Here is a 25,664-nt window from a genome sequence, read left to right as displayed (position 1 = left end):
GTTGAGCCACTGAATCCAGCTCACGAATGTCGGTAAGACCAGCACAGACCGATCGGGGCAAGCTCTGAATAGAAGATCAAGATGGAACAATGCAGAGGTGGATCGGAGGTGGAACCGAACGTTGGAATGATTCATACTCATCCTCCTTAGCTCACCTCTTAGTTAAGCTCGTATCGTAGGGTGATTCCCGATAGAATCCTGGCATACACCAACAAGCTTGACGTTTAGCGTACCAGTTGAAGGGACACCACTCAGGTGGACTTTCATCGGGATACCCTGAGACGGGTTGCTACAGTGGTTTGCCAAGAGCCAGAAGAGCGTTAGTAGTACAGAAGAGAGCATTGAACTGGGGATGGGTCGATAGGCAGCTCGCGTTGAGAGGTGGACCGTAAGGAGGTAAGGCCAACACCGAACGCCTCCTTCTGTAGCATCTGCGAGCAACGTGATGACAGCGTGATCATTCACCCCGCCTCCGCAGTTAACAGAAGTGATCCGGAACGTCATGTTGAATCGGTGATTTTCCATCTTACAGCCAATCACGATTCCTCACCCCGTGATCGTTACCCTTGTCGTTCGGGTCAAATACGCAATCTGTGTGGAATAATGTGGACAGTGATAGCGAATAACAAGGAGGCGTTTAGCAATTTGAAAGGTCACTGAGCGGGAACTCACAGTATTCTCTGGGAAGTGACTTGTAACCATCATCGTCTTGATGCTTCTCGTGGATTCTCACACAAAACCTACATTGGAACATAAACGATGATAATGAGAGAAACTGCAGGATGAAGAACTCACTGTTTTATCGCTTTTTTCCGGGCACCATATATCTCTGCATCCTGCCACTTCCCGTAGCATTCAGAACGACCATCCATCCTCACGACACCGTTCCCATTCGCGAAAAAATCGTAATTGATGCCGTTTGAGGCAGCAATGAGCTTCGGTTCCCCTGAAATGACGAGAATAATAACTACAACAACCATGAACATCTCCATTAGCTCTTACATGCTTTCTTATCTTGGTCCGGCCGTTTCAATCCTGCAAGCACAGGGCGGATATAGACGATGACGACGATGGATACCACACTGCGGCACATCATTACTGCTATAAAGTCAACTACGTGAACCCATCCGAGTACCTCATGAAGGCTGGATATTGAGGATTGTTTGACCAGGAACTCCTTCATTACTGGCCGTTTCTACAACGGTTTCCTGCCATCTATGCGAAACGACTGAGGCTGATGAGCGCACACCCAGTTCTTCTATCTACAAGCGGTAGCCCAGGGACGCATCTTGTGCTAGAATGGATGCTCTTAAGGGCCTTGATTAGTTCCATTTAACCGTCGAGACGGACACGGATCAACATGCCCAGTGAACCTATCACGTTCGATCACGCACCGCTCCCTACGTCACTAGCAGAATAAGTCAACTCTACAGGCTGAGAGAGCCTACGCGTAACTCGATCGAGATGTCATTCATGCCGCTTTGATGAGGAGTATCACTTCAGCTGAATTCTCGTACATTCATATCCCATGAAGTCATCCCATGAACTCGCGCGTAATGACGTGGTAGCGGGTGCTTACGAATGCTTTCACGAGCCCTGTTGTATCATTGCTGACCTATCAATTCCGAGACCGTCTCATTCGCAGTTGAGAATTACATACACGTCAATGATTTCAATATCAATAATCACTGAAGGTAGTTTCGACTTGAGTGTCTCTCCCAAGAGTCTCATGTTCAGTGACCTCCCCCGCAACTACAAACTCAACCGCTGATGCCATATTCTAGTAATGAAGTTTACTTCATACTTTCGGAAAGACGTACTCCATTGCATAGTATATCACTCAAAACCAGTACATCAGTGCCCGAACAGGGTACTCCTGACGTTACGGAGAGATGTAGACAATAGCCAATTATATAATCTGGACCAGCTGATCCACTTGAGCGACTTAAAATCGACCCGGAGCGAAACTCCGAGATCTTGAGTGAGAGGACAAACTGGTTGGACACTTCCAACAATACGGAGACATGCGGATATTACCCACTCGCAGATACCTCCACCTGAAAGAGCGTAAGATGAAGTCGCTTCAGATGAGACTAATCAATATAATCCTACGTAAAATAAGCAACGGTCAAAATGATCAGGGCTATCAAGATGACAACCAAGACCACACCTCCACCTCCGCTCGAGCTTTCCGAGGAAGCAGAGAGAGCCAAGCCGCCAATTTTCTTACTACAAGGTCGCCTGAAACAACGGGATAACATCTTCAGTCAACGATCTTCTTCATGCGACAATAGTCAACGCTGGACAATTGAACCTACTGAAGGGGAGCTGTTTCCCATCCTTCGTTGCAAACACAGCTTCCATTGACTCTGGACCAAGAACCGTTATCGCCACAATCCACAACATCTGATGAAACTACAGCTGACAGTGTGCTCATTATGAAGACTAAAACCTAGAGTGGTGTAAGACTCACCTGGAACAACCGGTGTAGTAGTGAACGTATTGTCTCGCTTGACACCATCATTATCCACTGAATTTGATGTTGTCGCCTGCGAAGTTGACGAAGAGGGAAGAGTACTGAGAATAGCCGATGTAGTCGAGAATACAGCAGGTAGCAAAGGCTTCTGCGAAGGACAAATACACTTTGGCGAGGTGGCGATGCTAGCAGAGACCGTAGAGGAAATTGCTAGTTTAGTGGTAGCTACGGTCGTAGTCCTGGCAATCACCGTAGTTCTTAGCATGGCCGGGGTTGTTTCTCGGACAGCTGCAACCGCAGTGGTACTAGCGGACATAATCACGCTACTGCTGGCAGCCTTGGTCGTAGTAGTGGCGACCGTCGTAGACGAGGACGTACTTGTGGTGGACGTTTTAGTGGTAGTCGTGGTAGTAGTGGCCTGGAACTCGATCCACTCCCGTCTCCGGACGAACTGCGGAACTATGAAGATGGCCTTCTCAGGACACCCTCTGAGAGAAACCAGTTGCAATGGGTAGAAACTTTAGACTCAGTCGATGATCGAAAGTCTCCCTCACCTCTTATTCAAGCTGGTGTCGTAAGGGGACTCACGGTAGAAACCAGGCATACACCAGCACACTTGTCTTTTCGCGTACCAGTTATAGGGACACCACGGTGGAGGACTATTATCAGGATACCCTGAAGCGAGCGAATCCTATAGCAAGCCTCGAAGGTCGACTCACATGATACAGCACGCCACGCCCTGTTGCCTTTGACACAGCTTTCATTGACAGGCGGTCCATGAGGGGGGAGTAGGACAAAGCTTGGCTCCTGTTCATAACACCTGACACAGGTCCAAGGGTGCAATGCTTATCAATGGCAAGTAATTGTCATATACAAGAGAACAGCTCGCAGGACATGATATAAAGCTTACAGCCAATCTCTATTCTTCCGACCGTGATCGTTGCCAACATCATTAGGATCTAGTAGACAATCTGCGAAGGAGGATGGGATGAAAAGCGCTTCACTTCACCAGGAGCAACTCACCGTATTGGTTGTAGAGTTTTGTGTAACCATCATCGTCCTGATGTTTCTCATGAAGACGAATACAAAACCTGCGCGGAATTGTAAATTCGAAGCACCGACTGAGATGTTTAATAGCTTGAAATGACTCACTGTTTGATAGTCTTCTTACGAGCACCGTAAATCTCTGCGTCTTTCCATTTTCCATCGCACTCAGGTTTACCATTGTCTTTAACCCGTCCACGCCCATTGGCGTAGTGTCTGTAGTTCACATTTTCTGACTCGGCTTCAACTCTTGGGCGCCCTGAAGTACAAAAAGCCAAATAGATCTGTAAGGACACCTCAAAAAGCCAGCCAAAGACTAGCCTGGTAAGTTCAACTTACATGCATTCTTGTCTTGACCAGGACGCTTAAGCCCAGCCGTAACAACGGAGGACAGTGAAATGACAATAGCGGCGAACTTGAAGGTGATACAGAGCATGTAGACTTGCAGGTAATTTAACTATGTGGTATTCCCTTCTCTCCATGGACTCTGTACCGCACACAAGTTATAACTATTTCCTGTTGCTCTAACTCACATGCCAGCCGTTTCGTCCCCAACAACTCAGCCGTTTCAACTTCAGCCGTTTCATGCACCACAGATGCAACTCTAACCCTGGGTGTAAGCTGTAGGGGGACGCCGCTATGTCCCTTTAAGATTTATCTCAAAAGCATTGAGCATATCATACGTGAGCACAAGGGTTTCGATGACGCTGGTGAACCCGTCAGCGTAGTGATGTTGGTTCTCCGTGGTGAGATACTCTCATACCCTGTGTTTCTAGTTAGTCTCGTGTTCCTCAAAGATCGTCTGTGGGGGAACGGAGGGAACACATGCGGACTTTTAAGAGCTCAATGTCTGTTTCTTGTCAAACTCGGCCAAGTTATCCCTAGCTAGGAAGCGCATGTGCATTACCCTGTAGGTTTTTGACGATTACGATGGAGCGGATGAGAGGAGAGTGAAAACACACAGACGTCTCCTAGGAGAACGAATCTCGCTATTCTGATGGCTTCATCAGATTCAACGTCACCGAAAACTCTCTTTCGCTCACGCTTGATCGACGCAACTCTTAATGACTGCGCATTTTCTACTAACCCTGAAGTACTCTTTTTACGTCGAACACGACACCAAAATTGTGGAACTGCGAGTAATAACACTCGTTATGGTGAACAAAGGTTCATCACAAGGATTTTGAGAAGTAAACATTTACCAACGATCAACAGCTGCTTCGCCGTACTTCTCGATATCAGCGCCAGCATCAAACACCTTCACTGTTCTACGGTTCTTACTGAGGACCTACGAATGATATAACGTAGCATGTGACCGGAAGAGTAATTCAGAAGCCTCACCACAAGCGTCGGGATACCAGCCTTTCGCTGAGAGTCGCTAATTCCAATGTCTTCCATCTCCTTCTTAGCGCACACTCCTACCATTCACAGTATCATCCACTGAGCGATGATTGATGCAACTCACCATATTCTTTCTTTAACGTAGCACGAGTACGTTTGTCATTGAAAGGAACCCTCAGCCAATCAGGCATGTCATTCCGATGATAAGCAATCTGCAATGACTATAACACAAACCACAACAAGCTTGATCCTCGGCTCACCTGCTCGTTCTCAGACTTGTCGCTAGACACGAATATGATTTCCAACTTATCGGGATTCTTGGCTTTTACATCCTGGACAGAGCAAAGGAAGTAATTCTCCAATTCTCTCAATAGCGACTAAGTAGAACAGTCCAACGGTACGTTCCCTCACTGTGCGCGTGAAATCGTTCAAAATTGCAATGTAATTACAAAGCTAGTGGACGCTGCACCAGTATGTGGATGCCGATTGATACTGGATACACAAGTCGAAAATTCACGAGGGTCATCTCACCTCATAGAACTTCTTAACAGTGGGAGTGAAGGCTATGCAATCGGGGCACCAATGAGCAGCAAAATACCTAGGAGAACCGTCAGGTGAGTCCAAACGAGTATTCACTGAATACTGGCGTTCGGGTTTGGAATACTATTCAGACGCTGATTATTCTATGTGAACGTGAGCTTAGAAAAGCATCGTTTTCGAGAGGACGTACAGCGCAACGATATCCTTTTTAAGCAACACTTCATCAGCACGAACAACAGTGCCATCCTGTTTGAGGAGGGTTTTACCGGCTAATAACGACGCGGACATAACCATTTTTACTAAACAAGTCTAAGTCTTAACAACACCTATAATCCGAATTCAACAGCTCGACACAAAAACTGTCCCTTTGCCTCCTTTCTTCTGTCGGTTGAAGTTCAGTTGTTCATAGACATGGATTGGTCATGTACCTCGTTGACTGTCACTATTCCAGAACCGTGGTATGCATTTCTACCAGGCCCTTCTGATACTGCGCAGTATGATGGGGTCATTCGTCCAACTGCAAACAACACAACAACACTGCTGCATAATGCTGGCAGTCCGACCGTCGACAGTTATATCAGCAACAAGCAGCGACAAGCTGGATATAACTGACCGTAGAGGAGTATTAACTGACCAAACAAGAGCTAGGGTTGAGTTCTGAGCTCACTACATGATATGCGTTAACATCAAGCAATAAACTGGTGCACCTCAAGGTCAAACAACAGCAACAATAGAGGAAAATGGTGCTGATAAAAGTCTTGTAAAAATTACATAGCACTTACATCTCAAGACAACGTATATGGTAAACGATACCGCGCGACCCATACAGATCGTGCAGCAAGCAATAGACAAGCAAAAACGGGTCCGACACGCAGCTTCAGTAGTTGGACCACAGCAATACCGAAGTAAGACAGAGCATCTATATTCCCCGACCGACAACTCCACAGCAAACTTCTTCTGGCCTCATCTTGTGTAGGAGGCCCAACCTATGTGGTACAGAAACCAGCTATAGGTAGTCGAACCAGAGAGGAGATACGTCGGGTTATAATGGAGCATGAGGGTATGAACAAACCTCACTCGGGAGATGGGGATACTGCGAACTCTCCCCATCAACCGAGTAGCCAAGGTTACGACATACGCGCATGACGATTCGCAACGACACCACGCCTATGCGATGCTGATAGTATCAGTGGTAATAGAGAGTTGTGAATAAACTCACGCTACGAAACGCTGTGTCAAGAACCCTACATAGGGCACATAAGGCGACGAGATGAGCAGCAACAGTACTCATAACGAAGACAGAAAAAGTGTAACGCTACGAAACCTCAAAAAAGAGAACATATGATATACCCATGATGATGATCATGACGAGAGATGATCAGTGCGTTGCCAAAAATATCGGTACTGGTTCGAATGAGACTTCCACAGTACATACAATTACAGCAGTAGCACTACACTCTAGTATCTATGATCACCACCTTATTCTAATCACCGACTTCAACAGAGTCCAATCCTTCCACAGTGGAAGCTGATGGGCTCACATCATTCAAGTACTTCGGAATTCGTAGCGCGCTGAGAAGGAATGCATCATAGACAACGTAATCGAATAACTCCTCAGTGCCTTACCTATCGCAGCTTTCCACTCTTGACGATGCCGTGTCGCGATTGGACTTAGCACAGCGGTTGTCGATCGGCAAAGTCAACAACCTAGGCAACGGGGAGCTCTCCTCAACATGAATGACTTCTTTCCGAACGAGCTCCCTGTTGCCATACCTATATTAACAACGCTCACATACATAACCAATCGAGAGTTCCCATTACACAGGCTGTTCTTCCGGATGATCCAGAAAGTAGTTGCTCGCTATCCCAGCACTCGCTTCTTTGGGCTGTAGGACCTGAAGTCATGATGAAACTCGATCGACCTCGCAACACAAACAGGAGATATACACGACGATTAGCCCTGAACCCCGTGTTACTAGTTTCCGCAAATTGCAGGGCGAATACATATGGGAGTTGTGCGCGAGCTTTATCGCACGATCGCGGAGATTCTGAGGGCTACTCTCTGAACTCGCTTTCCGCGGTGCCCATCGAGACCTTCTCATTAACACTAGGAAACTACGACAACAGAAGATCTACTTCAATAGCAGTGATAACCAAACAAGGGGGAATCATATGAAACTTGACGTCACTCTTAAAAATTAGTGAATCAAGAATTTCCGTAACTAGCCATACTAGGAGTAGAATACTACTGCAACTGATACAGTAGGCAACGCTGCTGTGTATAGACAGATGGTAGTCATAATGCTCAGCATCGGACTGCAACGACGAACCACTGTAGCAGCGCTCGCTGCACCAATGAGTTCGACGATGGAATTCTGCGTATAATCAAGTAAAGGAAGACGGCGACTGAATGGAGAGAATTCGGCAGCAGAATGTGGTATTTCAGACTAGTAAAAAATCAAATAGAACAACGATACGACTAGTTTGCACGGTCGGACCGGCTCAATAAAAGCCGTTGCTGCTATTGAGCTCTCTGCTATACGAGCACAATGCGGCAATGTTTACCAAACGAAGAGGGGGCACAGATTGCCGCCCGATCCATGATGGGAACTAAAGGTGGTATCGCTAGTCACAACGGACACAGCGGGACGACAACGACTTTCATTTTTCTGAATATCGAAATTTGTTACATAGATTATAATAAGTACAATAATTGCTACTTCTGTATAAGTCATTACTGTTATTGATAAATGACCGAACAGCAACAACGAACGTAGACTATGAAGATTGCTCTTCACAAAGCACCAGAATAATCGCTTTGCAACTGCCAGTGCTCTCCATCGAAGGAAACGTCTACTGGGCTATTGAACATGAATAAGTCCTGAGAAAAACCACACCGCCAAGTGAAGACTTCCACAAGGAGCTCCTCAATGCCTTACTTGAAAGGCCTCTCGAAGAATCGTGAGTTCTCGAATGAGAGTTTTACAACTTGGAGCGCTAACCAATTTGACGCTTTTGGGAAGGCAATGGTATGTGGAGGCAGCGGCCGCTTTCAAGCACGCTTGCCGTTCTTTCACAGAGTCTCCTATCGAGATCAACTAAATCGAGTGCATCCAGAAGCGGGGTTGGTTACGATGTTCATACTCACCTGAGAGGGTTTGAACTCGATCCACAAAAGAGCGAAAGCGAGTAATTTCCACAACGATGAAGTGTCCGCATATTGATCCTCGGGGTACTGCTTCTCATACGTAGTCCTGGCTGATATAATGCGACACTGTCGCAGGACCTGCGAAGGGTAGTAGTAAGTTACTAGAATAGCCCGTGAAGTGACCTTAGTCAGAGAGGGAAAGTAGGTGTGGGCGCTATACTCCACCCATCCCTCCTCAGAGTTGGTCACGATGACGACTGTCCCCACTTGGAGACAGCATTTGAGTAATTCTTCCACAACTCGAGCCAGCTCTTGCAACTCGTTCCTGATACACCAATAACCACCTTGCTCAGTTATCCACAGTGTTACCAGAGCTCCATCGTCATCTCTGCCGATCGCGAGCAAATAACGAAGGTTGGAAAGAGCGTATCGTCCCAGTCAAAGACGGTGACACCCGAGGCGCCTGCCCTACTCATAATTTTACGAATGCGCATTGCACATCCCTGAGCTCTCTGCTGCAGGGTCCGCCTATACGACGTTCTGCGGCTGCTTAGAATTTCGAGCATTGATACGCGTCTGATTAAAGTCTGACACAAGTCAACTTCACCATCCATTGGCTGTAGTTCACCTAAAACTTTCTGTATAAGATTCCTAGACCTTTGGGACAAACTCCTGCCAAGACGTACACGAGAGAAACAGGGTTGTAGAGCTAGAAGAGAAACGAAGATATTGCGCCGGCCTCTTTTGGGAAGAAATGTCTTCGCCGGGGATCGAACCCGGGCAAGATAGATTTCAACTAGTAAGACGAACGATCAAGGAGGCATTTCTCAAGAATCATAGATCAGGATCAAGATCAACAATCAAGGATCAAAGATCACGGATCAAACTCAAGAATCAGAGATCTGCCTCACGCATCTCGGATCACGATGGCTTTGGCTCAGGCGTCAAGATCAACGAGTGATCCGGACCATGTGCTTGATCTGTGGTCCACAGACTGTGGATCAGGATCCGCATACCGACTCAGTTAGCGACCCTCAGCTGCTTCTCTAACTACACTCATATAACCTCTGTATGTAGCAACGCAGCTCAGTGGCCGATCAGGCGAATTCATACTCAAGTGCTCGAACAATAGTACATTACCACAGATCACAAGGGGCGGAACATGCATTATCAGGTCAATGGGATCAAAAAAGTGATACATGTCAGCTGGGCTAAGTCAGCTCCTTTGCTCATCGTCCCCAGCCATCGGTCGCACCAGGAGGTACTCATACTCAGCAGCTATCTCTGCCGGCGCGTCAGGGTCGAGCTCAACTTCAGTAACCCCGTTGTGACCAAGAACCATCCAGGGCTGCTCACGCAGTGAGCATTCCCTCAAGTGAGCTTCCTTCATCATAAATTTCTTAATTTGACTCAGGAGGCGACCCTTGGGGAACATATTCACCTAATCAGGAGCCCCATTGAACCTGTATAGATGGTTCTGTCTTTGTATTGCTACCCGAGTTCTATAAGCTTTCCTTTCCAACTGAACCCTAATATCAACATCGACGAAGTAGTCCGCCTGACAGCGCCGAGAAAACCGGTGTTCGTGACACAAGCTAAATTCTCCAACGTGCCAAGCGTGTTCAGTATGCTACGACATTCCGGAGCTCATCAGTGGAAACCTACTGCTTGACTCTGTCGCCGTCTTTTTCTCCCCGTTATGCTCACAGCATGCCCAGTATTCGTCCCCACAGTTGGAGTTAATGCAACCACACAACGGTTCGTCGGTGCTTCTAAGATCAAACACTGAGATAGACTCTCGGAAGTAGAATTTGTTGTTGTCTACTGTAATCATCTCGTCGCTTTGCAGGCGCTTCCTCAACTGCATTCGCTGACTCCTTTCCACCCTCCTCCAGCAGGTTGCCCTCTTCCTTAACATCCAAATCAGCGACAACATTACTGCATTTTTTGCTACGACCGCCGCGGTCGTCGTCACCAGAGAGCCTCTCCGCTGTAGGAGAAACCTCCAGCAGTGTGACGTTTCGAACCGTTTGCGGGGTCCCATCACGTGAGCTATTATCATCAACTACCGACGCCTCAATGATGAGCCCACTAGAAGCTAATGACTTTGGATTCGAACAACCGTTATCAAACTGACGCTGAAGGTGATCGATTCGACTAAGCACAAGGTCAAGCTTGGTGTGGACTTTCCCCAACTCGGCGAGCATCATCAACGCCAGGGCATCTATCGTTTGGCCGCAGCCTCGATCCGCCATCAATGAGGCAGAAATAAACGCCGAGGAGACAACACGTAACTTGCTGAACTCAAGCGCCCACCTCTTGGAAAATTCCCCATGGTATAATGATCGGAGTCAGAAGTGCTGCCTACCCCAAACCTGGGCACGATGTGCAGGGGAATCAGCAGGCAAAAAAGAAGTACTGGCCGAAGATATGTTAGAAACGAGAACCGCGAAAAGCTGCATCCGGTGGGAGCCGCCTGAAATCATGGAAAAGTCATGTCAAGGAAACGTCAGGGTCGATGTTGTTACCCATTGACATACGAGTCAATACCATAGATCTTTCGAGTCTCTGAGGAGTAGCTCACTCGCTGAGCCTTCTTACACGAGTTGCTCTTTTTCAATCTAAATAGAAGATACTCAAGCTTGACTCAATTCAATAGCGCCAACTCACATAGAGTTCGTACACGTATGTTGTCGTCGGCTATGAACCCTGTGGTGTATCTTCGCCATCTCAGCGTACGGCAACCCCGACGGAGTCTGCATAGAATTGACTTCCATATCAAACCAAGCCGTTTACCAGGAGCATCCAGCTAAGAAAGCGTTCAGCAGCTCCCATCGCTACAGTAGACATACGTGCTACCGTCGTAGACTGCGAGTTGGAGACCTAACACCAGCCCACAGTGACATATGACATGAACAGCTTAGTCACCTTATCTCCTTCAACAGGTCTCTTTCCATGCTTCAAAAAATATCCGACATAGGGACTGGATCGGCTAGCAGCTACAGCTGGCACCGCGAACTTCCGTGTAAATGACAGTAAGCAGTGCGACGATCGAGACCGGTGCTTCTGAGCTCTGCTACGGCAGCAAACAACGATCGAACAACAGCTTGGGTAGGTACTAGCTACAATGAACGTGGATGGAGTCGGTCATGACTATGGTTGGAGTAAATTGATCCCCCACTTGGAGTTAGCCGCTGAGCTCTGAGCACAAGGAGACTGTTGAGAGATGATAGTACAGATGCCTACAATGACTTCGCAGAGTTCAACGACACATCAGGTCGAGTAGCTGACAGGTTATCGTTCCGCTCGAACGGCAACGGGAACTGCTGCTTTTCCTTCAGTGCTGAAGAGTACCCTATCTCGAAGCACCTATTCACTCAGATGACCCAACGGTTGATCTTCACTATCAGAGACCTACTTCCGGAAGGTGAGGCAGCCGTTGCTCTCTGGAGGCGCCGCAACATCCATTTGACTGAACATGGTACGGCAATCGTCGGCGAGAGAACAAAACAACAAGGCAATAGCCAAGGTTGAAATCGATCGAATACTGAGCATTTGAATGACCATTAAAATTGGAGCATTTCATCACTTGGTGAACCACACATAAGCTCACCAGGAAAAATAAGGCGCTTCCCATGCCGATAACCATAATCGGCAAATGTCTTCGAGACCCTCAACGATGATCCCTCAGGAATTATCATATCCCTACCCTGGCGATCGATCGTGATGGAAGTCACTGTTGATCGCACCTTGAGCAGACTGTGAGGGTCGTATGTACCGATTCACTTCCTATACGCTTGTTTTAGACAGCATGGTTCGTTCAACCTAAGCTGACGACATTCAACTCAGATGATTGGCTTCTTGTGAAGCATCAGTGTAGTCCCGGAGCACTTCGGTATCTAATCAGGGATGATCGAAGCGTCGCGCGCAACGAAATACAGCAGCTGCGACGGACGAAAAACTCGGGTGTAACCTTTACAAACATCGTACATAGCGGTCATAGCGAACTCTCTCGGCAGACAGAGGCAAGTGATCTTCTCACCAGTGAAGATCAGACTCTAGAGCTTCTACTTATACATGCCGTTAAGTGACGGAACATGGGTTACTGTATGGACTGCTGGAGATAGCTTACTCGAGTACGAGAGCCGTGGATCAGCAGCCCACTATGAGGTTTCGATCAACAAGGTCTTTAGGACGAACCTAGCATGATCCCGATAAGCCACCTTTGGCCCTGAAGTGATACTCCCATTGCGTCGACAATGGTATAAAATCGCTACTATCGAGTCTGTTAGGGCGTGCTCGGAGCACCAATACTGTCCTTTAGAATATCGAGGGCAAGGCCAGAAGCATTCATAGGCAATATGCCGAGAAAAAACCACCTGGAAACTACGCCGGGGCCTTAGTGGAAGCCAAGTTTCGTCATAGTATGATGAAGAGTGTAGCTAGTTCAACACCAGGCGAGGTCAAATACGAAAAACTCAGTCAACGTTGTGGCATGTTAGAAGATTCATACGCAACATGATACCATGCCCGGTCGGATGCTGGATGCCCTCTTCCATCTGAATCACAGATGGCACAAGACTGAACCGGAAAATATCCAAAGACTCACCAACGACCAACTCGGGGGTCTCCTCTTCGTCGTCGCTCTCACCTGTTCCTCTACGGAAATTCAGCAACCCCGACCATGCAGTCCGCACATCTGACATCAAGCCTATGGAGGCTGATGATACTAAAGACCACGTCTTCTGAGAGGAGTGGTATCACTGTCAGAACTCAGTGCAACTAACCTACTCGAGCTTCTCCTGCTGCCTTGAGAAGGGCAGCGTGACGGTTCATAGACACCCTTGCAGTAGTCGAGTCGCCGCACAGAGGACAGGAGAGCTCCTCAGGTCCACAGTCAGCCCGCAGTTCTAGAAGGCACTGCGAGCACAAGAGAGCCTGTGGGAAGCACTAAGCTCCTAGACAAGCAGATAGAGTTTACTCACTTCGCACACAGGACAACAGTAGAAGGTTGAGACCCCCTCAGAGGTAACACACCGACAACAGCAGTTCCTTGCGTCACTATCAAGACCGAAGACGACCTCGGCTGCCGGACCAGATGGGTGCGAGAAACCCTCAGCAGTTGTCTGGGACGTGGACAGATCATCATCGTCGAAAGGGTTGCCAACATCTGGTATCTCCAAAAGAAACGGCGGAGCGATGGAGGAGTCCTTCGTCATAGAAATGGTAATGACAACTAAAGCAACAACGACAGAGAATAGAGGTCCTCGAATAGGGAGATGAAGGGGACAGGGAATGGATTTACACTCTACACAAGGGCTACTAGATGTAGAGGAAATATTTCAGCCGTTAGAACCGCTACGGGACCACAGCGAGAGTAAAGTTGAGCCGATCTCCATCACTGTTGTCATCGAAGGGAGCTTATCCTCCCACCAACTCGACTGTGATATCTACAACTCAACGATTCTGCTATCAACAACCACTTCGACAACTTACTTGTCTCCGAATCCTTTCCCTAACAGCAGCATCAGTGAGAGTGTCTGTGAGAGGTATTGTTGCTGGGATCTCCAACTTGGCACCGAGGTCTGGGCTCTTATACCAGAATACAGTGTTAGGGGGATATACTACTACAGGGGGCATCTCCGGTGGTGTATCTGCTATGTCGATAACACAACTCAGCCAAAGACCCATCTCGCTTGGTGAAATAATGCTCCCTAAGGTTTGACAACAACGAGGAATATGTTCCTAATGTGATGACATGTGAAAAATGTGTCTTCCTAGCCATCCGTGAAAAATTCTAAATGAGTTCCTCCCGAGAACATTATAGATTCCTGGATGATTCCATAAGCCCAACGGAGGGTCTTTACCTCGGAGCAAGAGTTGAATTGTATGAGACGCCTTCTGAATAAAGCCAGGCAAGACTCGCCGCAGACCATACCCCAACACCGAGCCAACTGCCAGCATCGAGGCTAGAGCTCCACCGCGGGCTAATCTAGAGCCCAACGATGGCTCGTCCGGCTTGCTCGGCCTGATTGAAATCAAGTAGCCATGACCAGAAGGTATAACCCCACCCTACCCGATCCCCTCATCTCCATAGATCGCCCTCGAGGCCCGCAACCTCGGCGTTGCTCCCGTCGGAGTGGACAGCCGAGGTGTTAAGAAAAGGCTGCATGTCGAGTAGAGAACAAACGACGCCAACACCACCACTAGGAATGGTCGGCGAGCTCTCCGGGCCATAACTTTACTAAACTTCAACAACACACGAATGAGAGCATCTTCTCATGAGAGAGAACACCTTTGAATAGGAGGAAGAAGACGGGGAATATACGCATATCAGTCCCCGCCCCCGAGCCGTGACTGATAACGAAACACTACCAGAACTACTTGAAAACCTCGTCCATTTCATGTAGGGCATGCCTCATACCACACCTCAGCCTCGCTAGCGGTGACACAAACTCCGCATCGATAGTAGCCGCCACCACAGCTAGGGTCGACGGTTGGAAGTCCGACAACCTCTTCTACAAGTTCGGCGGGAGGGCTAGGACAATATCAACTCCAGCAAGTGTGAACGGATGATAATCCCCTCCTTTAGTCACTCTCCGCTGGCAACAGTATCTACTATCTGTTCTACCTCGTCTCATCCCTGTCCTCTTTATCTCTCCAGCTCGGACGGGAGGCTGAAAAAGTCTCCACTGAAACACACACTTCATCTCATGTGGGCGTCACAAACGTTCCGAAAGACAGCGTTTCAATTCATCTCAACCCTAGAATCGATTCTAGCGCTTCCAGAATCAACTTCGACTCAGCCCAAGTTTACCGAACATCCCAATAGCAGTCTTTGACAGCAAGTAGCAGTACCTTCTACCGTCATCCAGCTTGCCTCCAGCAAGCCCAATAATATGACCTCTCTCACAGTCCATATGCCTACCATCAAGACCACATCGTAGTCCCTCTGATATGATCTGGTCGCGGTTGCCGCATCCCACTAGCTACTACCATCGCTATTAGTGACGTTGAAGACGAGGAATTCTCCTTCTCTCAAGGGTTTTCGAAACGAGGGGTGATGCAGCGGTCTCTTGAGGAGTAAATGCTGACCAGCACTGGCCTATGATGACTCAGTTGCTCACATGCCGATGACTATCCCGACTAGACTACTTGGACTAGCTCGTTGGGAATCTTTCGTCAGACTACCCGATCGGGACCTCCGACAATACCACCCACAATGACATATCACCTTCATTGGAAATCGACATCTGCGAAAGGACGTTCAGCATGTTCAGCGACCGCGCTGTCTTCTCTCTATCCGCTTGTGCCACGACTATCTCTGGAGGCCTGTGGGATTACATCACCTTCGACGACATTCTCTATACACACTGCTCCTCTTCGAGCCTACTCCTCCTCTACAAGTATTCGCTGCAATATGGGCATTTACTTCCACAGCATTACCCTGCGCTCCATCCAGTTAGTGAGGGAGTCAACGTCCTCGACAGTTCCGTGCTTCATAGAGATTAGCTTGTACATCGCTCAACAGTGGTAACCTCGAGCTCGAAAAGTAAATCCCTCAGGGAAAAATCGCCCTCCAGATGGCAACATAGATCAATCTTGACCAGTCAAAAGAGTTCCAGAAGGCCAAACGGTGAAATGTGGTGTTCGCAAACTTCTACCGTGTTTTTTGGGTGGAAACTAAATTATACACGTTTGACATGGTAGATTGTACGAGCCATAATTGAAATGTTTATCAACTCTATCCAGTCAACAGAAAAAGGTATCGCGTTGAAGTTATGGAGTTCCGCCATGAGCCACGCGCTGAATATGCGCCGTTGCGTCATCCCGCTATGCATAATCGATCACGTGATCTATTTTTCTCGGGTGTGGTCTTCTTTATAATTATCCATACCTTTCAGTGGTTAAACTGATTGTAGAGCCGTTAGCTCGCAGTCCCCACGCAGTATGGCACCCCGTGATCCCAAGAAGCTTGCTAAGAAGACCGCCTACCTCGATAGGGTGAAGAACCTACTCGACACTTGCGAGAAGATCCTCATCGCCTCCGTTGACCATGTCGGATCCAACCAGTTGCAGCAGATCCGTATTGCTCTCCGTGGCAAGGCCATCATAGTCATGGGTAAGAACACTATGCTCCGTACCGCCCTCAGACAATACGAGGAGGAGCACGACGCTGATCTCGGCCATCTCTTGAATGTCATCAAGGGTAACATCGGTCTTATCTTCTGCATGGCTCCTATTGACGAGATTCGTGAGGTCATCTCCCAGCACAAGGTTCCCGCTATGGCTAAGGCTGGTATGGTTGCTCAGTGCAATGTCGATATCCCTGCTGGTCCCACCTCTTTGGACCCCTCTCAGACTAACTTCTTCCAGGCTTTGAACATCGCCACCAAGATTGTCAAGGGTTCCATTGAGATCTCCAACGATGTCGCTCTTGTCACCAAGGGTCAGAAGGTTACTGCCTCTCAGCAGGCCCTTCTCATGAAGTTGAACATCCGTCCTTTCGAGTACGGTGTCGAGCTTGAGAGTATCTACGACAACGGTGAGGTCTATGATGCCGCTGCTCTGGATATCAGCGATGACGATCTTGTTGAGAAGTTCATGCACGGTGTTACCTACTTTGCCGCCTTCTCTCGTGAAGCCGGCATCCCCAGCGAGGCCACTCTGCCTTATGCTATCAACAACGCCTTCAGGAACATCGCCGCTCTGTGTTCCGACGTCGACTTCACCTTCCCCGAAATCGAGCAGCTCAAGGTATTAGGGGATTCCTGTCGCTCGTTGGTTTTTGGAGGGATTGCAGTGTGGCCTCTAACCATACTCGCAGTAACCGTCTATGCGAGCACCTTCACGTGGTGTATAGTCGCTAACGGTTCTCTCCTATACAGTATGCGTTGGTTGAGTGCCTTGGCCCTCCTAATGCTGTGCCGGTATATTCCTAGTCGTTCAGTAGCTGCTATGTGGCCATTAGCTGGAAGAAAAACCATACCGGCAACAAACTGATCGTTCTGATGCGTTTTAACTCCATTCGCTGAATGATATTATGTTTTCGTTTCTCAGGAATTCCTCAAGGATCCTTCCAAGTTCACTTCCGCTGCCCCCGCTGCTGGTACTACTGCTGCTGGTGAGGTCAAGGCTGAGGCCGCTGCTGCTCCTGCTGAGGAGGAAGAAGAGGAGGATGAGGAAATGGATTTCGACCTCTTCGACTAAGGCGTGCTCTAATGATGACCCGTTGATACTCTCACCTGCCAGATGGGTCTTCTGTGGTTGCTAAAAGGTTGCTTTATGCACCTGCGAGGATAACACACTTTGTTGTGTTGGCTAGTGATGGTTGCTATGCACACTCTCCCTCGACTGTTCTCCATCGATAGTGTTGTCGACCTGTTCGTGTGCACATAGCTCTTGTTGCGTGTTCGCGCTTGTGCCTCATCTTGTGAGATGCCGGTGATTTTGACGCACCTACAAGTTTGTGTTTTCTCCGGATGAGTACATGAGTAGCCTCTAACTATTCATGTTAAATCGTCTATGCGAGCATCCTCATGTGGTGTATAGTCGCCAACGATTTCATCCAATACAGATTGGGTTAGTTGAGTGCTCTGGCGCTCCTAATTCTGTGCCGATATATTCCTAGACTTGCAGTAGCTACTACGTGGCCATTAGCTGTGAGACAAACCATACCGGCAACATTCCACTAACAGCTGTAATGATGACCCTATCTGCCGCCCCAGTCCGATTATCCGTGGGGATAACGCAGAAACAAGTGTTCCTCTCTCTGATACAGCGAATACTGTTCATTGCAATGATGATACAAACTACGTCCCAGCCAATCTGAATGTCAGTGGCGATATTGTAGAACTAGTGTTCCTCTCTCTGATGCATCATGAAGGAGTATTACAACACTGTCTTCTAACCTCATTTGTACTGAAGAGTGTTACAGCACGGTCGTCTGAGAATAAATTGGCTCCATTATTTATATATATTTGAGATTGGACGACTATGCTGTAACACTCTTCAATCGAAGTGAGGTGAATAAGTTCTCGTCGCGGTTACTTGAATGTCAGCAAAATCACGTGTGAAGTATAGAGAAAATTCACAACGTGAAAGTCTCTGATTATATCCATCAAGTTGAGCATACGCAACCAGGTTTGACAACATACTCGAGTAACACAACATACTTCCCAATACTAACAACAAATATAATAATGGACGCATGACAATGACAGAATAATCTCACTAGGAATCTCTGGTAGAATACCTGAAGATCCTCAAATAGGTGCTACCATCTCTTACTCGACGCCTCACGAATTGATATTTAATTATAGTCCTTGGACAGAATCCACTTCCCTGAGATGCACCAAGTTATAGTCTCCATATGAAGAACACTCAAAAGAGGTATCGATCGCGAGAAATCTCACGGCGATGGGTCTCCAGCGAGGTTATCCTCAGCGCCCTCAGCATTGGAAACTTGAGCCTCTTCGCTCTCACCTGCTGTTTCGCCAAGGACTTCAGCTGAGGACTGCTCGACAACACTAACGGACCTAAAAAGTCATATTCAGACCAATCCCAAGGAAAATACATAGATAGACATGGGCAGCAATTCTCACTCGGGCAATCCCGATCCTCTGCCTTTCCCCTGCTGGTCTTCATTCAACGAATCAGGGCTGAGCATATCCAGACTGGACACAAACACCTAGCCCAATTAGAGCGCACCTATTGACCTCCGCGGCATCCTCGTTGTTCGCCTCCGGACTCGCTGGGACGGGTCCCTCAACCTTAGCTTCATCAGCTAACTCACCCTCAACAAGTTGACTGAGCAAAGCCGCTACCATACAGCGTTACCCTCTCTAAAAGCGGATCTCACCTCTCAGTCTGGGGCGGAGGACCAGTCTGGACATCCTCCTTTGCTGGCTGGGAGCCCTCGGTGGCCTCCTCCACTTTCGGTGTATTAGCGACTGCTGGGTTGGTCGGCTCGGCTATAGACGTCTTCGAGTCGTCATTGCCCCCTTCACTTTCATCCATCGGCATGCTCATGGGCACGGCTCCGGAGCGTACCACTACTCCTTGGAGCTCAGCCACATCCTTCCTGCAACGACCACCTTCAGCAACAACCCTCAAAAACCCCAAACGGCACCTCATCTGGTCCGGTGTCTGCTGTGGCAATGAGCCCGCACTGAAATGATGCAGTCTGGACCTCAAGGCAGCGAGGTCCTTGAAATCGCGCTGGTAGAGGGCCTGCACCCCTACATCCAGCAGAACATCAGGATGCTCATCCATGAGCTGAATAGAACCCCATACTCCAGAGCAATACCAAATCTAGCGTTTACCTGCAAGGCCGAGGGCCACTCCTTGATAGCAGCCTGACCGTATGGTGTGACGCAGGCCGATGCCAGGACTGCCCGTCCGAGGCCTCCAACGTCCACCTCCTGGGAGCCCGCCCCAGCCACTCTACGAAAGAGCAACTTCGCACTACTAACATCAGGCAGGAGCTTGAGGAAGCCAGTGAGGCACTTGGTAAAGGCTGGTAGCCGAAGCCCAGCACATGCGTCCACATCACCAGATTGTGTTTGCAGGAAATGCCTACGAGTGACTTCACCAAGTGTGTGCCTCCAGTGCCAACGACTACTTATGTATCGTCTGAGTAGCCCTATTCAGCCAGGTCTCTCCGAGGACTCTCTGCGCTCGGTCGTGACTAAGCAGAAATTTGTCGGCCTCTTCCGGTAGCGTCTTCGTAGGTGCGGCCAAGCCCCCAGCAAGGCTCAGTACACTCCCCGCCCTACGACAGACGGACCATTCTCCCGAGTCCACCACCGATCGGCTCACCGATGCTTTCCAGAATGTCCCTTTGTTTTACCGCTACTATGGAGCCGTTGGCCCCCCGAGGACGAGTCAAGACTAGCATCGGAGGATGCCGAGGCCATGTTGTACAGCAACTCCGTATGCACCTGACGCCCTCCCCCCTAAACTGGACGAGTAAGCGCAGTCATACCGGTTGTCTGGACTCTGCCGTTTGCTGCTGCTGTTTCCGGGAGGCAGTCCTTCCTTCTCGGTTCCACGACTTGTCCGCAACATATATAGATTTACCATCAGGCGACAAGGCAAAGCCAGGAGGGATCATGGGCTCGTCTACAGGAGCAAGGCCAGCTTTCCAAATAAACAAACCTGACCCCCTACCCGACAGCTCTCTACTGCTCGGATCAAACGACTCAATAGCCGATCGTACATAACGGCGGACCAGTTTGCGGACCTGTACCACATCGTACTCCGTCAAAGTCCAGGAGGGGCCTACCGCCGCGGCCCACTCGTCTGAGCTCATGCTCATCTTATCGCTCGCCCCTCTAGCCCCCCCAGGCAGGGTCGCCAGATTCATAAGGTGTTGCAGCATACTCTGCAACTGCCGTGCTTCCTGATGCTCCGGCAAAGGAACGAGGACACCCTGAAAGAGTATTGAGACGCTCCGGAGAGGCGGCCTTCGGGTACCCATTGTGACCATGGTCTGCACTCCAGCGGGTCCACGCCATAGAAGGCGCATTGGGCGATGAGCTCTATGGCTTGAGGCAGCCGTATTGGGTGCTCCATACTCGATATGAACTCCTCTGAGGAGGCACATGATAGTGAAAATATGTAAAGGAATCCCACCAGCCACAGCTCGAGGCGTTATGTGAGGTATGATCTTCGCATCACGCAAGAACGTGAGGAGGTTCAGGAGTGCTATTGCTGGCGATGTGTCCTGAGAGTACACGATAGCCGGGACACCGGAAGGTCACCCCACCTGGTGCCCTCGAGAGGAACTATGACGGGGATGCTTGAGAGACGATCGACTGACACTCTGATGGCAACACCTACCAGGATGAGGCCCTCACTACTTCGTCTACACTACTACGACCTACTGCAGATACATAACTTCCATCGGCTTGGCGAATGCCTTCACCAAATTGGAGCACTCTTCAGCCGCAGCTCCCTCCAGAACCAGGACGGCCCCCTTGTGCCGCGCGCTCTTCAAGGCACCATCATCTGAGGAACTCATCGCACGGTGACTCAACATTGACCAACACCACCTTCCGTAAGAGATTTGGTGGATCTGGTGATCTCTTTCGTGGGAGGATCCCCCACTACTCGAGGGCTCCTGAAATAGTGGCATAATTCATCATCAATAGGAACAGTGTTGGAGGAATACATGTTCATTTCGTCAGCTAAGCTTAGGAGGAGTTTCCTTACTTATTATAGGAATTACCAAACGAATTCGGGTAGAAGTGTACAGAAACCAATAAGAAATTCTTAAATTTTTCTCAGAATTTCCATATTGTCACCAACACATGTAGTTAACAATGTGCTAATTTTCCTACACTAAACAGGAAGAGAATAGAATACCTCGTTGGCACCGACTTGCGGCTGCCGCTGCTCTCCTGCTTCCGCGGGGCCGCCGCACGGGCTGATGCACTAACGGGCAGGGCCAACTTAGAGACAGGAGATGTCCTGGCGAGGCCAAGTCAATCAGGGAGATAGGCGCGTTCTTCCCCTACTCGGTGCCTCTCTGAAGTTGACCACCTACCGCAGCCTTGTCCACCTTAGCCTCCAGATCCCGTATCGCTGACTCCAACGAATCTACACATGGCGTAAAATCGATGTCAACGGTAGACTCTACCACCCCTACCTTCCCTCTCCTTATGCTTCTCAGCCATGACGCCGATCTGCATCTCCAACTCTCTTATACGGGCAGCAGCCTTAGAGCGAAAACTGTCCAGCGGCCCCCCAACGCCCAGGCAGGGTCCTGGCAGGGCAGCCTGCTCGAGATCAGAGGCCTCCGTCTGAGGGTCAGGGGTGTCCTCCTGGAGATCCTCCAACTCCGGGAAGGCTCTAGAGGCCCGTAGCAGGTTAGGATGGAGCGCGGCGTAGGTAGAGCGATACGCAGCACACAAGTCGGTGATAAGGCCAAGGGCGACGGAGCGGAGGTGGCTGTCCTCTCCTCGCGAGCCAGCACTAGCCATGGTAGACACAATAGAGACCACCGCGTCAGCCGATCCTGGCCCTTGCAGTAAGGACGGTAGTATCTAAGAGCCACCTTATGCACCAGAGTTGGAGGAATATATGTTCGCTTTCCTCAGCAGCTGAGCTCAGGAGTTTCCTCACCCACTATAAAAGTTTACATGCGAATTCTGGTGTACAGAAACCAACAATAATTCCCTCAAAGTTCGAATATCGTTACCAACACATGTGCATATTTTCCCACAATGTCATGCACTGTTGCTGTAAGCCACGAGGCTCCTACCACGACAAAACCACTACTGGGCACCGACCTCTTTAAGACATCGCTCCGCTGCTGCCGATGCAAAGGCCGCACTGGTCGCATACCGTGTTGACAGTTTCTTAACGATCTTCCATTCAACACTGTCCACCTCTGGAGGGTCCGATACCATGTGTTTGCATGCTACCTTCAAAACCTGAACACGGCAAGATGCCCCATGCTTCTCAGCCGACTCGACCCACCTCTACTGCGGCTGCCTCCGTAAGTCGGGGGTGATGGACTATAGACAGCAACAGGTCCTTTTCACTTTCCTTCATTGGAATCATCTCGTCAGCGCTCGCGTTCCTCTCAAGAAACAGCTTACAGATCGGCTCCGACAGGACGCAAACTGGGAGGCACGGTAGCTTCCGGAGGGCCTCCGAAATCAACGATGTTATGAAATCAGAATAGTCTGGAAGAAGCTCTGGAGTGCCTAGTGACACTATGAGGGAGTACACCAGGGACCTCCACACAGCTGGTGCCATGGCCTCATCCTCTTGCCGACACACATACTCCAGTATAGACACCAGCGTGCTGGCCGCAACGTACGGGAGGTGGTCCCTCCCATCACCAGAGCCCTGTGAGGCCCTCTCTTGGAGTGCGAGCAGAGCTTGCTCGGCTTGCTCTGTGTAGTTGGCCTTAGCCGATATCAAACCAGATACCCAGAGTTCCCCAAGGAGGGCGGCACACCCTGCACAACAACAGTGTCTTCTTCTGACCAGCTGATCTAGGAGGAAGTCCACTACAGGGGATAAGGCGTAGAAAGGCTCCCCATGCTGCGACAGAGAGGTCACCAGACTGTGGGCTACTGGAAGGAACTGTGAATGGGTACGGCCCAGATGGGAGGAGAACAGTGTCACCAAGGAGGCCCCATCCCGTTGCCAGATTTGGAAAACGGCCGAGCTCAGGGAGCCTCTAGTCTCCTCATTATCACTGTTGCGTATACACGTCGTGATGCTCTCGATGTACCCTTCCCTCGCCAGAGTATTCACAAGGTAGTCTTCCCTTGGGCACCGAGATGCTGCCAAGTACAGCAGACCAGCAGCGGCAGCATTGACCTCATTACCGTACATATTAGTATCAAGAGCAGGAACTGCTACCCTACACAAGGTAGATAACGACACTTCCGTTATCCGATGCGGGAGTACAGCAGTAAACCATTTTACAAGGGACGCTGATGTGAAGGGGTAGATCTCGCCATTACTGACCATCCTCGTGATCGCTGCCTCGTCCAACGAGCCCGGTTTTGCTAGTTGTAACGTTGTCAGAGCCGTGGAGACTATAACGCCCAAGACTGGGTCCAACGGAGGTAGTGTTGACTCCTCCATATCAAGCTCTTTAAGAAAGGCCGACTCGTGGAGGCCAGAGGTGGTCTCCTCTTTTTTGATTGGAGACTGCTCTGTGCTGGTCAGAAAGGTGTAGCCTCCCAACGCTACGTCCGACTCTCCACTAGGGGACCCAGACGGGCTCTTCTGCGTACCACTAGCTTGGACCGTAGGAGAGTCCTTAGGGGTTATTCGCTTCCTAGCAGTAGTGGGACCGACGGGCGGCGGGGGCTGTGCTGTTGACTGCTCAGCAGTTGCCTTTGAACTCCCCACACTTGCTGTGCTGGTTTCATCAACCGCAGCCGGTGATACAGACCGAGAAGTCACACGAGCACGTGGCTGAAATTACGATGATGATGATGATGATGATAATCCGAATTCATCTCAAGTAGTAGTGCTACCTCTTCTGTCCGAACTGGACTAGTTTCTCTACTCCTACGTCGTGACGCTGCAGCATACCTAGTAGTAGATCCAATGTGAGGAAATATGCACATGATCAACTGCATGTGTTGGTGACATTGAGAAAATTTTGTAATTTCTCATTGGTTTCTGTACACTTCTATACGAATTCTCATGTGAACTTCTATAATTAGTGAGCAAGCTCTCAAGCTCAGCTGAGAAAATGTACATATATTCCTCCAACACTCTATACAGTGACCCTCGGTCCTACCCCTCCCTTTTTCTCTCAATGCTCTTCCCCCTATCCGTCCTTTTGGAATGCTGCTGTTGATAAGCCCGTAGAACAGTGTAAACCTGTATAGAGCCCAATACGCCCCCACCCAGAAACGTTTTTCCATTCTACCTCCAAGAGCAGCTCTACTGCCAACGACTCGTCCTTCTCAGCTGCCAGGTCTTGGCAGATGGTCTCGTCCAGGGTGACATCCAAGTGCTCCGACAAAGCCTCTGCCACCACCTTCCACCTCACTGACGGGTTCTTCGCATTCCCAGATGACGAGATTGCTGATCTCAACGAGGGGCTAGGAGTAACGCCAGCTCGGTCCAGAACCTGCAATTGCAAACATAATTTTCCGTATGCATAATGGAAATCCTGAGGAAATTCTCATCGATTCCAGTACATCTCTACTCGTACGTAAACTTATATAATTAGTGAGGAAACTCCTAAGCTCAGCCGAGGAAAGCAAACATATATTCCTCCAACACTGCCCAAACTCAACGCTACTACTACCGCAGCAATAGCTTCAGCTATCATACTCCCTCCCATAAGCTGTTGCTTGGTCCTCTGACTCAACTGCACCGACTGCTCCGTCCCCTGTTCGGCCTGTCCAAGATCTACTCTCTCCTTCACTACGCCCAGGGATATAAGCCATCGGACTACCCCAGCAGGGAGGCTCAATACACCCATTAGAACTACAACCTCGATAGCACTCCCTGCATTCTGACAAACTCAAACCACGTCGCTGAAAAAATTCCTATCACGAAAACTCGGCAAATTTCGATTACTCATGGTAGATGCGGAGCTACACGCCCAGCAATTTACTGCTACTATTC

At 49.3% G+C, this 25,664-nt stretch overlaps 11 protein-coding genes across 12 annotated transcripts; 1 reads left to right on the top strand and 10 right to left on the bottom strand.

The window, feature by feature from the left end:
• Positions 1 to 526: 526 nt before the first annotated feature.
• Positions 527 to 1,096, bottom strand: Pmar_PMAR021124 (hypothetical protein; the record flags this gene model as incomplete). Its single annotated transcript, XM_002784683.1, has 4 exons — positions 527 to 591; positions 673 to 740; positions 796 to 946; positions 1,003 to 1,096. The coding sequence occupies 4 exons, from the start codon at positions 1,094 to 1,096 to the stop codon at positions 527 to 529; spliced, it is 378 nt and encodes a 125-aa protein (XP_002784729.1).
• Positions 1,097 to 2,523: 1,427 nt separating this feature from the next.
• Positions 2,524 to 3,956, bottom strand: Pmar_PMAR021123 (hypothetical protein; the record flags this gene model as incomplete). Its single annotated transcript, XM_002784682.1, has 8 exons — positions 2,524 to 2,624; positions 2,855 to 2,964; positions 3,031 to 3,151; positions 3,196 to 3,296; positions 3,387 to 3,447; positions 3,500 to 3,567; positions 3,629 to 3,779; positions 3,860 to 3,956. 8 exons carry the CDS (start codon positions 3,954 to 3,956, stop codon positions 2,524 to 2,526), a joined length of 810 nt encoding a protein of 269 aa, XP_002784728.1.
• Positions 3,957 to 4,718: 762 nt separating this feature from the next.
• Pmar_PMAR021122 (thioredoxin, putative) lies at positions 4,719 to 5,695 on the bottom strand (the record flags this gene model as incomplete). The annotated part of the gene is made up of 6 exons (XM_002784681.1): positions 4,719 to 4,808; positions 4,862 to 4,938; positions 4,986 to 5,073; positions 5,122 to 5,193; positions 5,393 to 5,459; positions 5,592 to 5,695. The coding sequence occupies 6 exons, from the start codon at positions 5,693 to 5,695 to the stop codon at positions 4,719 to 4,721; spliced, it is 498 nt and encodes a 165-aa protein (XP_002784727.1).
• A 1,876-nt stretch (positions 5,696 to 7,571) lies between these two features.
• Positions 7,572 to 9,984, bottom strand: Pmar_PMAR021121 (apicomplexan-conserved protein, putative; the record flags this gene model as incomplete). The annotated part of the gene is made up of 6 exons (XM_002784680.1): positions 7,572 to 8,282; positions 8,341 to 8,499; positions 8,550 to 8,687; positions 8,733 to 8,874; positions 8,919 to 9,136; positions 9,805 to 9,984. 6 exons carry the CDS (start codon positions 9,982 to 9,984, stop codon positions 8,196 to 8,198), a joined length of 924 nt encoding a protein of 307 aa, XP_002784726.1. The 3' UTR covers positions 7,572 to 8,195.
• An 884-nt stretch (positions 9,985 to 10,868) lies between these two features.
• Positions 10,869 to 12,029, bottom strand: Pmar_PMAR021120 (hypothetical protein; the record flags this gene model as incomplete). 2 transcript variants are annotated; one of them, XM_002784679.1, is made up of 8 exons in its annotated part: positions 10,869 to 11,025; positions 11,078 to 11,170; positions 11,220 to 11,305; positions 11,346 to 11,432; positions 11,478 to 11,625; positions 11,676 to 11,750; positions 11,796 to 11,918; positions 11,968 to 12,029. In XM_002784679.1, the coding sequence occupies 8 exons, from the start codon at positions 12,027 to 12,029 to the stop codon at positions 10,983 to 10,985; spliced, it is 717 nt and encodes a 238-aa protein (XP_002784725.1). In that variant the 3' UTR covers positions 10,869 to 10,982. The 2 variants fall into 2 exon arrangements, with proteins under 2 accessions (XP_002784725.1, XP_002784724.1); XM_002784678.1 differs by having other exon boundaries at positions 11,478 to 11,622.
• Positions 12,030 to 13,027: 998 nt separating this feature from the next.
• Positions 13,028 to 13,768, bottom strand: Pmar_PMAR021119 (hypothetical protein; the record flags this gene model as incomplete). Its single annotated transcript, XM_002784677.1, has 3 exons — positions 13,028 to 13,248; positions 13,337 to 13,487; positions 13,535 to 13,768. 3 exons carry the CDS (start codon positions 13,766 to 13,768, stop codon positions 13,028 to 13,030), a joined length of 606 nt encoding a protein of 201 aa, XP_002784723.1.
• Positions 13,769 to 13,876: 108 nt separating this feature from the next.
• On the bottom strand, positions 13,877 to 14,886 carry Pmar_PMAR021118 (hypothetical protein). Its single transcript, XM_002784676.1, has 4 exons — positions 14,626 to 14,886; positions 14,417 to 14,577; positions 14,046 to 14,203; positions 13,877 to 13,999 (listed from the first exon to the last, which is right to left on the bottom strand). The coding sequence occupies exons 1-4, from the start codon at positions 14,784 to 14,786 to the stop codon at positions 13,892 to 13,894; spliced, it is 588 nt and encodes a 195-aa protein (XP_002784722.1). The 5' UTR covers positions 14,787 to 14,886; the 3' UTR covers positions 13,877 to 13,891.
• A 1,575-nt stretch (positions 14,887 to 16,461) lies between these two features.
• On the top strand, positions 16,462 to 17,848 carry Pmar_PMAR021117 (ribosomal P protein, putative). The gene is made up of 2 exons (XM_002784675.1): positions 16,462 to 17,306; positions 17,610 to 17,848. The coding sequence occupies exons 1-2, from the start codon at positions 16,500 to 16,502 to the stop codon at positions 17,757 to 17,759; spliced, it is 957 nt and encodes a 318-aa protein (XP_002784721.1). The 5' UTR covers positions 16,462 to 16,499; the 3' UTR covers positions 17,760 to 17,848.
• A 1,112-nt stretch (positions 17,849 to 18,960) lies between these two features.
• On the bottom strand, positions 18,961 to 22,534 carry Pmar_PMAR021116 (hypothetical protein; the record flags this gene model as incomplete). The annotated part of the gene is made up of 18 exons (XM_002784674.1): positions 18,961 to 19,087; positions 19,154 to 19,210; positions 19,260 to 19,358; positions 19,411 to 19,826; positions 19,874 to 20,126; positions 20,173 to 20,322; positions 20,370 to 20,491; positions 20,536 to 20,672; positions 20,721 to 20,793; positions 20,836 to 20,982; positions 21,027 to 21,142; positions 21,186 to 21,276; positions 21,319 to 21,388; positions 21,437 to 21,560; positions 21,605 to 21,672; positions 21,918 to 22,022; positions 22,070 to 22,151; positions 22,201 to 22,534. 18 exons carry the CDS (start codon positions 22,532 to 22,534, stop codon positions 18,961 to 18,963), a joined length of 2,571 nt encoding a protein of 856 aa, XP_002784720.1.
• A 294-nt stretch (positions 22,535 to 22,828) lies between these two features.
• Positions 22,829 to 23,903, bottom strand: Pmar_PMAR021115 (hypothetical protein; the record flags this gene model as incomplete). Its single annotated transcript, XM_002784673.1, has 2 exons — positions 22,829 to 22,987; positions 23,034 to 23,903. The coding sequence occupies 2 exons, from the start codon at positions 23,901 to 23,903 to the stop codon at positions 22,829 to 22,831; spliced, it is 1,029 nt and encodes a 342-aa protein (XP_002784719.1).
• Positions 23,904 to 24,821: 918 nt separating this feature from the next.
• Positions 24,822 to 25,518, bottom strand: Pmar_PMAR021114 (hypothetical protein; the record flags this gene model as incomplete). The annotated part of the gene is made up of 3 exons (XM_002784672.1): positions 24,822 to 24,908; positions 24,958 to 25,161; positions 25,342 to 25,518. The coding sequence occupies 3 exons, from the start codon at positions 25,516 to 25,518 to the stop codon at positions 24,822 to 24,824; spliced, it is 468 nt and encodes a 155-aa protein (XP_002784718.1).
• Between the last annotated feature and the right edge of the window lie 146 nt (positions 25,519 to 25,664).

Source organism: Perkinsus marinus (assembly GCF_000006405.1).
Source record: "Perkinsus marinus ATCC 50983 genomic scaffold scf_1104296934700, whole genome shotgun sequence".
NCBI classification, from domain to species: Eukaryota; Perkinsozoa; order Perkinsida; family Perkinsidae; genus Perkinsus; species Perkinsus marinus.
This window is presented reverse-complemented; position numbering and strand designations above follow the sequence as displayed.

Bases quoted from the DNA above. Each gene is read 5' to 3' on its own strand.
- Pmar_PMAR021118 (XM_002784676.1), bottom strand. From the start codon at position 14,786: ATGGCCCGGAGAGCTCGCCGACCATTCCTAGTGGTGGTGTTGGCGTCG. The intron at 14,578-14,625 runs GTAGGGTGGGGT...GATTTCAATCAG, and splicing joins TATGGAGATGAGGGGATCGG to GCCGAGCAAGCCGGACGAGC. The intron at 14,000-14,045 runs GTAAGTTGTCGA...GTTGAGTTGTAG, and splicing joins GGGAAAGGATTCGGAGACAA to ATATCACAGTCGAGTTGGTG.
- Pmar_PMAR021117 (XM_002784675.1), top strand. From the start codon at position 16,500: ATGGCACCCCGTGATCCCAAGAAGCTTGCTAAGAAGACCGCCTACCTC. The intron at 17,307-17,609 runs GTATTAGGGGAT...TTCGTTTCTCAG, and splicing joins CCGAAATCGAGCAGCTCAAG to GAATTCCTCAAGGATCCTTC.